This window comes from Carya illinoinensis, chromosome 7 (genome assembly GCF_018687715.1).
Source record: "Carya illinoinensis cultivar Pawnee chromosome 7, C.illinoinensisPawnee_v1, whole genome shotgun sequence".
NCBI classification, from domain to species: domain Eukaryota; kingdom Viridiplantae; phylum Streptophyta; class Magnoliopsida; order Fagales; family Juglandaceae; genus Carya; species Carya illinoinensis.
In genome coordinates, this window is record NC_056758.1 from 40,648,595 (window position 1) to 40,663,689 (window position 15,095).

At 38.5% G+C, this 15,095-nt stretch overlaps 1 protein-coding gene across 6 annotated transcripts; it reads left to right on the forward strand.

The window, feature by feature from the left end:
• The first annotated feature begins 9,579 nt into the window (after positions 1 to 9,579).
• LOC122315576 (transmembrane protein 230-like) lies at positions 9,580 to 11,795 on the forward strand. Of its 6 annotated transcripts, XM_043131568.1 has the most exons (5): positions 9,580 to 10,033; positions 10,336 to 10,496; positions 10,736 to 10,823; positions 10,927 to 11,515; positions 11,598 to 11,795. In XM_043131568.1, the coding sequence occupies exons 1-2, from the start codon at positions 9,844 to 9,846 to the stop codon at positions 10,455 to 10,457; spliced, it is 312 nt and encodes a 103-aa protein (XP_042987502.1). In that variant the 5' UTR covers positions 9,580 to 9,843; the 3' UTR covers positions 10,458 to 10,496; positions 10,736 to 10,823; positions 10,927 to 11,515; positions 11,598 to 11,795. The 6 variants fall into 6 exon arrangements, with proteins under 6 accessions (XP_042987502.1, XP_042987501.1, XP_042987504.1 ...); XM_043131567.1 differs by having other exon boundaries at positions 10,736 to 11,515; XM_043131570.1 differs by lacking the exon at positions 10,736 to 10,823.
• Positions 11,796 to 15,095: the final 3,300 nt, after the last annotated feature.

Consider the following 15,095-nt stretch of genomic DNA (forward strand, 5'->3'; position numbering starts at 1 on the left):
TGAACGTCTAAAGTGTACACTTGTGGGATATACCCAAACCCATATCTAGGTGTATAATGTGGCTTGGATATCCGTCCGGATTATTCGGGTTATGACCTCTACCAAGGTCCCAAGACCCAAACGAATCCAAAATTTTCCCGATTTTTACCACCCAAAACCAAGTAAAAAATGGAGATTTTATGGCAGAGTAAGAAAATATAATGAAGAAAAAAAAGGCATGACTAACAATAAGAAAAAGAAGAAGAGTAGTCCTACCTATCTAAAGAGATTAGGTAAAATAAATTTATAAATTGATGTAATTTTATGAAATTAATTAAATCTATTTTATAATAAAAATAACTTTACAACATGATGTATTATGTCTAATCATATTATTTTGTGCTTTACTATTATGTAATGGCTAAAATATCCCAATGGAGACGACGACTTGCTCTCCTTTGGAGGAATCGTTGACTCAAATAAAAAAATTCAAACAAAACTATATGGGGTTGCATTGAGAGAATCAAAAAGGATGTTCAAGAGGAAGACAAGAAAGTGTAAACGTTGATTATAAACAGCGATAGAAAGTAAGGGGATGTTTGGAGAAGTTTTAATTTTATTTCATCTTATCTTATCTAATTTAATTTTTAAACATAATTTAAACACAAACACTTTAACAAATCATTACAATATTTTCAAACTAACCATTACAAATTTATTGAACTTTCACTTAAAAAATAAAAAACAAATCAACTTTTTAAAATTTAAAATTTTAAAGCAACAATAATATTAAATAATTATATTCTAACAATATTTTAACTTTATAATATTTTTTATTTAACTTTTTATCTATTTTTTTCAAAATTCAATAAATACTTAACTCAAACTATTTTATTACTATTAATAAACCATTTTACTATTATTCATAAAATTTTCATCTCATTTTATTTGCGAGGCTAAATTAACAAAGACTATGTAAATGGAAGATAAGCAATTACAGAGACAAGTGAGGCAGATCTAATCAAAGAGAGCTTCTCTACTTTGCTCTTGTTCCTTGGGAGAATCTAAAATTCCGACCTGAGATAGATCATGTTTGTTTGTTTGAACTTTTAATTGTTACGGTCGATTATTGCAAGAAAATCATTTTTGTCAAGTAGAACTAGAGATCCAGATTCGAACTGACCCATGATTCGAACGAAGGCGACGATGGTTTAAAAAACTAAACCAGATGACGAGGGTCCTCTCCTCTCGGCAGGGTGAGGTGTTTGTCTCATACTTGTCCTCAGGACAGAACTGAATTTTCTTTAAGACGTTGTCTGTAGAGTGTGTTTTTAGTTCGGTTTTTCCTCGCAATGGCAAAAGACATCACCGCTAGGTGGAAATCTCTGAAGTTAACTGATGAAGAACAACAAGAAATTGTACTTTCGGAAGAAGCAGTTCTGTCATCCAATGTAAAAGGTGAGCTATGTCTCTTAGCAAAGATATTCAACTATCGAACAACCAATAAGGAAGCCTTCAGAACAACTATGTCCAAGTTATGGAACACAGAGGGGTGGCTCACGTTTAAAGACCTGGAAACAAACGTATACCTTATAGAATTCCAGCTCCTTTCAGACAAGGAAAAAGTTTTACAGGGCCATCCATGATCTTTTGATAGACACTTAGTTTGCATGAAAGAATTTGAAGGTCTTCTGTCCCTATCAGAAGTCCTTTTTGATTCAGAACCATTCTGGATCCAGGTTCATAATCTCCCATTCGCAGGGATGAGTAAAGAAATGGGAATATTGGTGGGCTCTGTCCTTGGGAGAGTCCTCGAGGTGGAAACTAACACAGAAGGCTATTGATGGGGGGGCTACCTGAGACCTAAGGCAGAAGTCAATGTAACCAAGCCTCTGGTTAGGGGTCGTTTTCTCAAGTCTGGTAGTAAACAGCCCTGGCTCTCATTTAAATATGAATGTCTCCCTATGGTTTGTTTTAAGTGTGGCCGTTTTGTGCATGAGCAAGGTAGCTGCCAAGAAAGAGGAGCAGATAGCCACACACTTGATCAATATGGGTAGTGGCTTCGTGCAACCCGCCTTCCTTTGAAGTTTCAGCACAACAAAAGGTATGGGGGACTTAAGGAGCAGGAACACCGTGGTTCAACATGGAGCGGGAGCCAAGAGGAGGGAGATGACTATAGTGCCCACTGTGGTGTGTCCACGTTGTTGCCCAGATGACTAACACAAAAGGGGGGTGAATTGAGTTGTATTAAAAAAATAACAAGTATAAATCAAATATATAATATAAAATATAAACAAAATATGAAATAACAATAAATATAAAAAGTAAGGGTAAGAGAGAAGCAAACTCAGTATGTTAACGAGGTTCGGCCCTACTGCCTACGTTATCGCCTCAAGCTACCCCTTGAGGATTCCTAAATTCACTATTCAACCTCCTTCAGGTGGAGATAGAAACCTATTACACATTTGAACAACACCGTTACAAAGGATTCATGTAGAACACCCTCTACACTTGCAATCACCTTACACGTGGTGATTCAAACTATTCCCCATGTAGAATACTTTCTACACGCACAAGGGTTATACACACATTTTTTCCGATACAAGAGCTGATAGTGGGTAGGTTATCAGAAAACACTCCTCAATGAGTGAAATAAGAACAATACAGCGCAAACTATATCTCCTCAAAATGAATAAGGATTAAGGCTCAATGCTTAGAGAGAAAGAGAATGAAAGTTTTGAATGAATGTTGTATGTTCTTGGTGTTATAAATGTGAAACCCTCAAATGATCTATTTATAGGCATATGAGGACTTCATATTTAAATTAAAAAAGATTCACATGTCAAAGACAACATTATTCATTTTTTAAAAACTTCAAACCTAATCTTTTACTTTTGGCATATGACAAAATGAGCACACTTTTCTTTTCAAACAAATCAAACATAATCTTTTATTTTTTGCATATGACAAAAGGAGCACACTTTACTTTTTAAAAAATTCAAATCTAATCTTTTACTTTTTGCATATGACAAAAGGAGCACACTTTACTTTTCAAATATTTCAAACAAAATCATCTACCTTTTGTATAAGTCAAAAAAAGCATCAATCACTTTTGAAAATATTCAAACAAAACATGCACATGTGAAAGATGACAATCAATCATCTTTAATATTTTCAAAGATCAACCCTTTAATCAAGGTATACACATGTGAAATATGACAATCAATCATCTTTCAAAATTTTCAAATTTAATTTTCAAAATATTCATGCACATGTGGAAAATGTATTTTAATGCTTTATGATAAAATATTAATTTTGAGCCTTAATCCTAATTTCGAATTTTTAAGAGATTTACAACATTACTCTATCACTTTAATGTGAACTTGTTCCCTTCTTGCTCCCTTCTTGCTCATACTTGTTTCCTTGATGTGCTTGACTTCATTGTATAGACAATTTGAGCTTGAGACTCCTTTATTCTTTGAATTCATTTGTTATCATCAAAATCCATGTATAGATATATAATTACACAAAACTTGAAATTTTAGGTTCAACACACGTCAAAGCCAGGGAGTGAGCCACCTAACCTGGCAGAATCAACAGAAGCATTGGAAGTCAACCTTGGCCATACCGAAGGAAACTTACCCAAGGAGAACCAAGGGACCTTAGTCACGAACAACCCCTCACGTGACAAAGGACACGAGCTTTTCCCTGTGCAAGAAAGGCCTGTATTGTGGCAGGAGAGGCTCCCACATGACCTTACTAAGCTTCACTCTCAGGTAATGTTCCCACACCATTCGGCTTCTAATTTTGATGTTGTAATGCTGGCTAAAGAGGCCCCTTGTCCAACTACCATATGAAAGGAAAATGGTGGAATTCCCTTCAATGAGACCTGTTTTGATAATTTAGAAAACTCCTCTAGCAGACCAGTAAAAGGAAAAACTTGGAAAAGGAAGGCTAGGGCCTTGCCAATCCCTCTCTCAGATGTCACAAACGGAATACAATAGCCTCCCTCCCACAACAATGCAAAGAGATCACTAAGACCAAGAGGTAGTACCAGAGCCGATTGAATGTGTAAAAAACAAAAAACTCAGAACTATTTTGATTCAAGCAATATTCAAGCATGCAAGGTGGAGACTGCTCAGCATCCCCACCAAACAAAATGACTTGCCTAAGTTGAAATTGTAGAGGGCTTGGGAACCCTCATATAATTCAGGAGCTTCACCTCTTGGTGAAAACAAAGCAGCCCCATTTAGTCTTCCTCACAGAGACTAAGTGTACCAATGTTAGGTTGGACAGAATCAAGTTTGCTTTGGGTTTTGAAAACTGCTTCTCTGTTAGTAGTAAGGGAAAAAGTGGAGGGTTAGCACTCATATGGAAAGACTCAGTCAAGGTGGAGGTGATTAATTATACTACTTGGCACATTTCAGCACTCATAACATCCCCCATTGACAACACACAATGGCAACTCACAGGATTTTATGGCCACCCAAACTCAGCTAAAAGGTCGGAGAGCTGGCACCTTCTGAGAGGCCTAATACCAACTAGAAACCTGCCTTGGCTATGCTTAGGGGACTTTAACGAAATCACACACCAAGGTGAAAAAGTGGGTGCTCCAAACAGACCATACAGACAGATGGTCCAGTTCAGAAGTGCCTTGTCCTTTTGCAAATTGTATGACCTTGGTTTTCATGGTGACAAGTTCACATGGTCGAACAATAGGGAGGGTAGGCAATTCACAAAGGAGCGGCTGGATAGGGCTTGTGGTAACAACTTCTGGATCAAACTTTTTGCAAACCATAAAGTGTCACATTTAGACTGCACTCAATCAGACCACAAGGCAATCCTAGTGCAAACAGTAGACTCAAATAGCATGGGAAAAAAGAGGAGGGTGTTCATATTTGAATCAGCCTGGTCCAAGGAAGTGGAGTGTGAGGATATAATTAAAAAGGCATGGAGACTCTCCAACAGCACTAGCATACTTCACAGCACTCTGCAAGGTCTCAGCCATTGCCAAGGAAAACTCAGGATGTGGAGTAGTAATAAGAGAAGGGATCAAAGGAAAGCATTGAAAGAAAAAACTGAATTACTCAAGCTTTTACAGGAGAGGAGCCAGGGAGATTTGTTTGAGGAAATCAAGGAGGTTAAACAAGACATCAATTGCATAATGGATGCTGAGAATCTTAAGTGGCAGCAAAGAGCAAAGCAAGCATGGCTTAAAGATGGCGACAGAAACACAAAGTTCTTCCACCAGTGCTCGAGCCAAAGAAAAAAGACTAATTCCATTCTCAGGATTCAAACTAAATCTGGCATCTCAACTCAGGATCCTCAAACCATTTGCCAAACCTTGCTTGAGTTTTTCACAGACTTGTTCACATCATCCCATCCTTCAGGCATTGATGACTGTCTAAGTCCCCTGCAAAAAATCATTACAAAAGACATGTTTACCTCCCTCTCTGCAGTTTTCACAGAATTTGAAGTTAAGGAGGCAATCTTTAGTATGAATCGTCTCGGATCCCCTGGGCCTGATGGTTTCCCTGCCTTGTTTTTTCAGAAATATTGGGACATAGTGGGCAGCAGTGTCACTAAGGCATCTCTTGAGGTCCTAAATGGAGGCAAGTGGAACAACACCCTTAATGAGACTCTTATAGCTCTCATTCCCAAGAAGCACAATCCAAGCCTTGTAACAGACTTCAGACCAATCAGTTTATGCAATGTTCTTTACAAGATCATTGCAAAAACCTTGGTTAATAGGCTTAAGAAAATCCTCCCCGCAATCATAGCCCCTACTCGGACAGCTTTTGTACCTGGAAGGCTCATAACAGACAATATCATTGTAGTTTTCGAGGCCTTACACACCATGAATGCTAGATTAAAGGGAAGAGAGGGGTATATGGCTTTAAAACTCGACATGAGCAAAGCCTATGACAGAATAGAGTGGGCTTTTCTGAGGTCTGTCATGCTAAAGATGGGGTTTCCAGTTACATGGGTCGAGTTGGTGATGAAGTGTGTCTCATCAGTGTCTTACTCTCTCATCGTGAATGGTGAACATCAACCCTTTTTCTGGCCTACCAGAGGCTTAAGGCAGGGTGACCCCCTCTCACCCTACCTATTTATCTTATGCTCGAAAGCTCTAAGCTGCCTGCTGAACCATGCTGAAAGGACTCACCTAATCACTGGCCTACCAATTAGGAAAAACCACCTACATATTAATCACTTGTTTTTTGCAGATGACTCCTTACTATTTTGCAAGGCTAACTCAATTGAGTGGAGTCAGTTGCACTCCCTTTTGGCATCCTATGAGAGAGCCTCTGGTCAGAGGCTTAACAAAGACAAGACCTCCATCTTCTTCAGCTCAAACACCAGAGAACAGACCAAGGAGATTGTTGCAAGTATTGCTGGAATTTGGGGAACCAGCTCCTATGAGAAGTACCTGGGACTACCAGCACTAGTAGGAAGGGGCAGATACCAGTCTTTCAAAGGAGTTTTGGACAGAGTTCAAACAAAGCTGAACAGCTAGAAGACCAAGCTACTTTCTCAGGCAGGTAAGGAAACCTTAATTAAGGCTGTCATTTAGGCCATCCCAACTTACAGCATGGGTATTTTCAAGCTCCCAAGGCAGCTTCTCAAAGAGCTAAACAAGCAAGTTAGAGGGTTCTGGTGGAGCCAACAGGAAAAAGAACACAAAATCCACTGGGTCTCATGGAAACATATGGTTAAGTCTAAAAAGTCAGGAGGCTTGGGTGTGAGGGACTTTGAGCTTTTCAATAGAGCCCTCCTTGCTAAACAAGGATGGAGGATCATCTCATCTCCTAGCTCTTTTGCTGCTAGGGTTCTCAAGGAGAAGTACTTCAAGTGCAGTACCTTCCTGGATGTGAAGAATGGAAGCAACTCCTCTTTCCTTTGGCAGAGTTTCATCTCTGCTAGATCTCTCCTAAAGGAAGGGCTTGTGTGGCGTGTTGGGGATGGACAATCTATAGAAATATGGAATGACAAGTGGTTCCCTCAACCGACATCTTTTAAGCCACAAAGCTCAATCAGGTTCCTGCCCTCAGACACTAAGGTGGCCATGCTCAGTGACAAGACCAGTAACCAATGGAACTATCCACTGGTTGAAGCTGTCTTTGATAGCACAGAAGCTGATTTTGTCAAAAGGATTCCCCTAAGCCCATACCCCACTTCTGATAAATTGCTATGGAGAGGCACTACTACCGAGGTGTTCACTGTCAAGTCAGCATATTTTTTGTTGTTGGAGCTGGAGAAACAAAAGCAAGGCCAGTCCTCTGTGGCTGTGGAAGAAGACACAGTTTGGTCATCCATTTGGCAACTCAGTGTCCCAATGGCAACCAAGAACTTCCTTTGGAGGGCCTGCCTGGAAGCCATCCCCACCAGGGCCAGACTTCTCCAAAAGAAAGTTGTTGATGAGGACTCCTGTCCCATTTGCAGGATCCACCCCGAGACAGTAGCACATGCCCTCTGGGAGTGTCCCTCTGCCCAGGATGTGTGGAGCCAGTGCAGTAAGAGGATCCAAAAGGCTAGTTCCCCCTGCCATTCAAGATTCTGCTAGAAGCGTGCCTTAGAACCTTTGAAGAGGAAGAGATGGTGGAGTTTGGGCTCACGGCTTGGAAAATTTGGAAAAGAAAGAATGAAGTTGTCTTCAGCAGCAGTACTCTCTCTCACCCAAGCTCAATCAACCAAAGTGTCAAGCTTCTCATGACAGACCTTAATCAAGCACACAAACCTGCCCGGCAGTGCTACTCCCCCTCTAGTGTACTCCTAGCATGGGAAGCCCCACCACAAGGGAAGCTGAAAATTAATTGGGATGCAGGCTTAGATAAAACAAGATGTAAGGTTGGTGTGGGGGTAGTAGTCAGAGACTGAGAGGGAAAGGTTCTAGCCACCTTGAGAATGAACCATTCTCTCTACCCCGACCCCTTTCTAGCTGAGGCTTATGCTGCCCTTCAAGCAGCTATCTTCCTCAAGTCTATAGGTTGGTAGGATGTGGTCATGGAGGGTGACTCCTTGCAGGTAGTCAACTGTCTAAATTCCAAAGAAGAAGCATACTCTTATGCAGGGGTGCTGATCAAGGCTGTAAGAGCAACCTTGGACTCCTTCACTGTGTGGACTGCAAGCCATGTAAAGAGGACTTGTAACTCAGTAGCACACGCTTTGTGTCAAGATGCATTAAGCATCGGTGATAGCATTACTTCGGTAGATGATATCCCTTTTTGTATTTGACACTTATTGTTATGAATGAAAACTTGATGTTTTCCCTCAAAAAACAAAAAAAAAAAAAACTAAACCAGATGGAGAAATCGATTTTTTTTATTTTTTTCAAAAATTAATAAACCAGATTATGGATTAGTACTTGTACTTGAGAGCACCAGCAACCCATTTTCTATATTCAATTATTAGCTAAATTTTAGAAAAAAATATATGAAAAGTAGAAAAATAATTTGATTTGTTTTTAGGATTGTTATAATAGCATTTGATTTTAGGTAGCAATACTAAATCATTATTTATATTTTTTTATACTAAACTTACATTTTAATAAAATATAAAGATAGAATATAAATAAAAGTGAAAGAAAAAATAATAAATAACGAATAAAAAATAGAAAATAAGATATAAGATATTTTGAAAATATGAGTAAAATTTTTAAAAAAATAAAATTGCATGCGGATGCTCTGAATATACCCGAATAGAAAATTTTGTTTTTTGAACCGAATTGAATGAAATTCGATCCCATAACCGTTAAGATGAATTCGGTCATCCAGATTTCGGATAAAACAATTCAGCCCGTATAAACAATTATAGTTGTTATTTTATAAAATAATAATATTGTTTTAGTCTTATTTAAGGCTAATGACAAAAATAACTCAATTAAAGAGAGTTTATTTTTATAAAATAAATAAGTGAGAGTTTTTTTTATAAGAGTTATTTTATTCAGTAATCTTATACTATAAATTGAATTTTTATTATTTATTTATTCAACGTATTTATAATGTAAGGTTGCTGAGTAGAATTTTTTTTTTTTAATAATTCTTGGCACTCACTGCTAAATAAAGTGGCAAGTATTATATAAAGAAAATGGAAAATGATACTATGTCTCTGAAATTTGCCCTCTTAATTTGACTCTTAATGTATTTTTTTTTAATTTTAACTTTTGTTTTTACTTACTGGTTAAGGAAATAATTACTAGTATATTAATATTTTTTTATTTTTTAAATGTGTTTAAAAAATATTTAAGATGTAGTTTGAATAGTGAGATGAAATAAGATAATTTTTGATAAAAATTAAATAAAATATTATTTTTTTAATATTATTATTATTTTAAAATTTAAAAAAATTAAATTATTTATTACATCTAAAAATTTAAAATAATTATAATAATAAGATGAGGTAATATAAAATATTTTTACTATTTAAGTGAAACTTAAAAAAAACAATGAAAGTATAATTTACAATAAAAAACACATCAAAAAGACAAGCTTAAATGACATAGTCAAAACAAAAGAATTGTTAAAAGATAGCGTGGTGTTTCAGTTCGTCTATCCATTTCAACGGACTTGAGTCTATTAGCCCCATCCAATTCGTTGGGTGCCAATTGCTGACGTGTGAGCCGAGGTTTGGATTTTGGTCCAAAACCCACGTCTCCTCTTTGAAAAGTCTCCTACTTTGAACCTCACCTCCAACCAAACTCCCGACTCTCATCCCATTTCATGAATCCTCCTGAAGAAAAAAAGCCTTAACTTGCTTAATCAAATATCAAATAGTTTCTCTCTCAAACGAAAAAATATCAAATAGGTTGCAGAGACAACTGAGAGAGATCGAGAAAGAGTGTGCGCGCGGCAAGAAGGGAAGAAAATGGCGTACGTGGACCACGCGTTCTCGATAACTGACGACGACATAATGATGGAGACCTCGTATACGGTGAATAACAGGCCTCCCATCAAGGAGATCGCTCTCGCCGTCTCCCTCCTCGTCTTCGGTGCCGTCGGCATCATCGTCGGCCTCATCATGGCCTTCAACCACGTCGGCGGCGATCGTGCTCACGGTAAACATTTTCTTCTATTCCTTGGTTTTCTCACTTCCAATTAAGCCTCTTCTGGTTGACGAGAAATTAATCGAATTCATGTTATAAAATTTGGGATCTTTTTACGGCTCAATTTTCCTACGATTTCTTCGTAGCCAAACAGATCACAAAGCGAAGTGATACTTTCTGTGGTGGTTTCTTCTGAAATTTGATCTGTTGGGCTGCTGAGGGATCAGGGGAGAGTAGTACAGAATTTAACTAACAGAGCTTTGCCAGGTTTAGGCCTTTCTGAGATTGATTTTGTTTTGGTGATGAATGAATAGGGCTCTTCTTCGCAATACTGGGGTCGATCTTGTTCATTCCAGGGTTTTACTATACACGAATTGCATACTATGCTTATAAGGGATACAAAGGCTTCTCTTTCTCCAACATACCTGCTGTATAATGCGCCAAAGCTGAAAGTTCAAGCACGACTCCTGCTCTTGTACAGACCTTTCCTCGAATTTACTTAAAAATAAAAAATAAAAAAATAAAAATACTGTGCAATAGCTGCTAATAGTTCTGAACAAAGGGACATTTTTTAGTTTCTTATCGCAATGTTGTTGAATTGAATTTTGCCAATCTTGTGACCTGTGAAATTTATGATTTTTTCTATTTTGTATTTGTACCTGCTGTTGTCTCTTTGATCCGGTAACTTGAGATCATTGCTCCTGTCACGTGCAGTTTTCCTTTTATGTATTTGCTTATGGAAAATCCAGGAAAGGGAAAGCCATTGATTTTTGAAGTATGTAGATTGTTTTCTGGTGCAGAGGTAGCTATGTTTACTAGAATAATTGCTAGTGAAATTATGCTTATGCTAAAGGATGTAATCTATCTTAAATATTCCAAACAATGTTTTGCACATTGTTGTGTAGGATTACTCTTTGCCAGATACTATTGGCAGTGTCCCTGCAATATTTATCGTCGACCTATCAAAGCGTTGGATTGAACTTGGTCCCCTCAATTGTATTTACACTGGCTCTCATCTTCCGTCAAGAAAAGCTCAAATGTTGGAGCATCAACGGGCAGGCCAAGATATGGGGTCTAGCCCTGTCGGCTGCCGGAGCTCTGACTTTTGTGTTGTGGAATGGGCCGGTTGTGCTAACCTCCATGTTATTCAACGTTCAAGTGATCAGCGATGGTATCATTGGCGGCATAATGATAGTGGTTGGAGTGCTTTCAGCAAGCTTTTGGAACATTGTAGTGGTCAGAAAAACGGCTCTGCAAATTGAAGATCCAATTTAAGCACAAGCAAAGCTTGTTTAATTGTTGATTTAGTCGTGTAATCTATGCAGGGACATGTCACTCGGTTATACCCAGCAGAACTATCCTTAACCGCCATGATGAGCTTATTCGGTACGATCCAAGCTGCCATTGTCGCTGCATTTGTTTCATCAAGTTCATCTTGGAAGCTAAAATGGGAAGGAGGACTTGTCTTGATTACCATATTTGATATTACTAGGAGTAAGCCCAAATATATATGATATCCAAAATCCAGCAACATTCATCATGCAAACAACCAGTCATCATTTCTAGTAAATTGCAGGGAGTTGTGGTGACAGGATTATCGTATTATGTAAGGACATGGTCCATTAAGAAGAGGGGACCTGTATTCACAACGGCTTTTAACCCACTTCTGGTCGTTTTATCGTTTCTTCTGCAGACATTTGTCTTGGGAAATTCTGCACATTTGGGCAAGTATGTACATGTGTATATATAATTTATTGTCTCATACGTTCTTTTCCTTCGGTTTTAAAGGGTTATACTTATTGTGTAGCATCGTGGGAGGAGTATTGGTTATACTGGGGCTTTACCTACTTCTATGGGCAAAAGCCAATGAAATGGAGAAGAAAGAAATTGTGGCCGCTGATTCTTTGTACTCTCCCTTAGTTCAACCTTGAAAGGCATAGGCTGAGTTCAACAAAAGCAATAGTTCTTGAGATGCAAGATGTTAAAAACTGCTATTATTTGACTCCGAACAAGCTAGCTTTTGAATTTGTTATAATGTTTGTGTTAAGTATTATTTCAATTAGTGACAATAGTATAAATATTAGGTTCGGAAATGGATTTTAAAATCATTAACATATTTCTGTTTTGTTCATTCAGTTTTGTTCACATGAAAGAAACTTGATTTTCACATGGAAAGAAATTCAAAGAAACTACCATCATTTTACTACCTGGTCTTATGCAAGGAGATAAGCACAACTTGGCATATCCTCTCTTGCATACATAATACATCCTGTGGGCTAAGCCATTGGTATTTCAATAAGATTTTCAACTTTTTTAAAATAAGAAGGAAAAAAGGATATCGTGTATTAGCTGCTAATAGTTCTGAACAAAGGGACGTTTTTAAGTTTCTTATTGCAATGTTGTTGAATTGAATTTTACCAATCTTGTGACCTGTGAAATTTATCATTTTTTCTATTTTTTATTTGTATCTGCTGTTCTCTTTGATCCGGTAACTTGAGATCATTTCTCCTGTCACGTGCAGTTTTCCTTCTATGTATTTGCTTATGGAAAATTTAGGAAAGGAAAAGCCATTTATTTTTGAAGTATGTATATTCATTTCTGGTGCAGCGGTAGCCATGTTTACTAGAATAATTGCTAGTGAAATTATGCTATGCTAAAGGATCTAATCTATCTTAAATATTGCAAACATTGTATCAGATGTCGATATGCCAACTAATGACTAAGAAGTTAAACCTAACGTTATTTAACTCTGGTTCTGCTTTATCATCTATTGACTTAAAGCAAGAAGGAAAATTTCATGTTTAAAAATTGCATGAATAAGATTTGTTTGTAGTTTCTGGTCCAAATGGCAGAGGTCTGGAAACAATATACTAAATTTTTGGTGGAATTGGGAGACGCACGAGACTTTGCGGTGGTATCTGGCATGGTAGTATACATATATTATATACAGCCAGTTTTAGACAATAAAGCAATTCAAAATATTTTGGTCTCCATCACCATCGAGGAACCGTCAGATGGGTGTTTGCTTTCCTGGAGTATCTGTTGGTCTTCTGATCATTGTATTAATTTGTGAAAACTGATCTACTCTTTCTACTAAGAGCTGCGTGGAAGGCGCAGCTTGATCAAAGTCTCTGGTTTGCTTGAAGAACAGCTTTGGAAAATCCATCTCTAAGATGGGGAAGGGAAGGGAAGGGATGACCAGAACCACTGAGTGGGCACAATGTTCCTTCCTCTGCTATATGCGTGTCCTTATTCACTTTTATAAAATATCTCATCTCATCTCACTTAATTATTATAATTTTTTCAAATTTCAATTTAAAAATAATATTAAAATAATATATTCTAATAATATTTTATTCTAATAATCTCAGCTTATCTCTCAAAACAAACGTAGGCAATTTTGGCTAATATCAATCGAGACGATCATTCATAAGAGTGGTTTGACAACGGTGGAATTTATAGTCCTTTTTTTTTTTGATGGAAAGATGCTTCATTGCATTCATTCATAAACGAAGTTACAACTGTGACTTATCAATACTAAGTCAACTAACGCAACTGCTCAGGAGCTTCCCCGTCAACAAATTTCTTTGTGACAGACATTGTCTTAACTTCTACACTTTCTCTCCTGACAATAGTCAAAAGAGAAAGCGCTATGTCAAAATAGAGCTAAAACAACCTTTCTTCCAAAGAAGAAAGATACACCCACACTCCATCCTCCCAATGAGGAGGAGTACATCCACACTCTCTCCTCCCAAAGAGGAAGAGTACCAACACCTACCTTCTTCCAAAAGAGGAGTAGGATAAAAAACTCACATTCCTCCAAAAAGGAGTGGGACACCAACCTATTTATTATTAAAAACCTAAAACAGATTAAAAACAAAAACTAAAAAAATTGATAATGGGCTTGTATGCACGTGGGGGCCCATCCCAAGCCAAAACCCAGCTTATGTGCACATGGGGGCCCAGCCCAAGCCAACCCGTTAGGGTTGCATCGCCTGATTCTCCCGCCGCCACCCACTATACCCGTTAACCAGCACATGAGCCAGCCACTCCACCACGATGCACGGAGAGCACCACTGACCCAGGTGAAAGCACGGCAACCATGGGTAGGCAGCCCATAAAAACCACACGCCAAAAAACAGAGCAGCAAGCTCTGTCGTCCCAGCCAAAAACAGAGTTTCTCAAACCGACGCCAGGTTCATCCCCGTCACCGTCGCCAGCCCATAATCACCAAAACCATCCTTACACCACTTCGGCTAAACTAAACAGAAACCAGAGACGAAACCAATCGAGCCGGTGAGAGGCTTATTCCAGACACCCAAACCAAAGACCAAACAACCAAAACAAAAAAAAAAAATGAAACGAAAAACAACCAAAACGAAAATAAAACAAGGAAAACACTGCGACACCCGATTTTCGGCCACCATCCTCAGGAGTGAAGCGCCATGAGTTATACCTGGACTCCACCCCAAAACCCCTTTAAACCTCCATGCAGCTTGGCATCCAACCCGAAAAAACACCCTCTGTTTTCCATGGTTAAAACAAAGATCCTTCATCCCGCGGGAAACACCCCAAACCAACATGCAAAAATTCATCTCCAGGAGCAAAACACCCGAATCAACTCACACCGTAACCCTCTGAGCAAACCCCACAGAAGACTATACCACCACAGTCAGGAGCATCACCCAAAACGGAACCGAGAACCTCCACCCCCAAAAAGAATCAAATCTCCGCCCAGCTAGGTGTAAAAACAAAGAAGAGGCCTCGGGACGGAACACATCCTCTGGTGGAGGCCACAGGACACAGATCTTATTTTAGAAGAAAAGAAAAAAACGAAAAAACGGAAAGGAAAGGGTTGGAGGAGGAGGGAGGGAGGAGCCGGAGCCCCTCCTCCCTCGGACGGTTTTCAGCTTCTTTTGCCTAGAGAGAAGATAGAGATTCTCTCACTAATTTTATTTCTATGTGGGGTGAGTGGAGGGGCATATGGGAACAAATGTGGCCATATTTATAGTCCTAGTTGGGAACAAATGTGGCCATATTTCTAACTCGTTGATGGGCCTGGTGGCACTGCAGA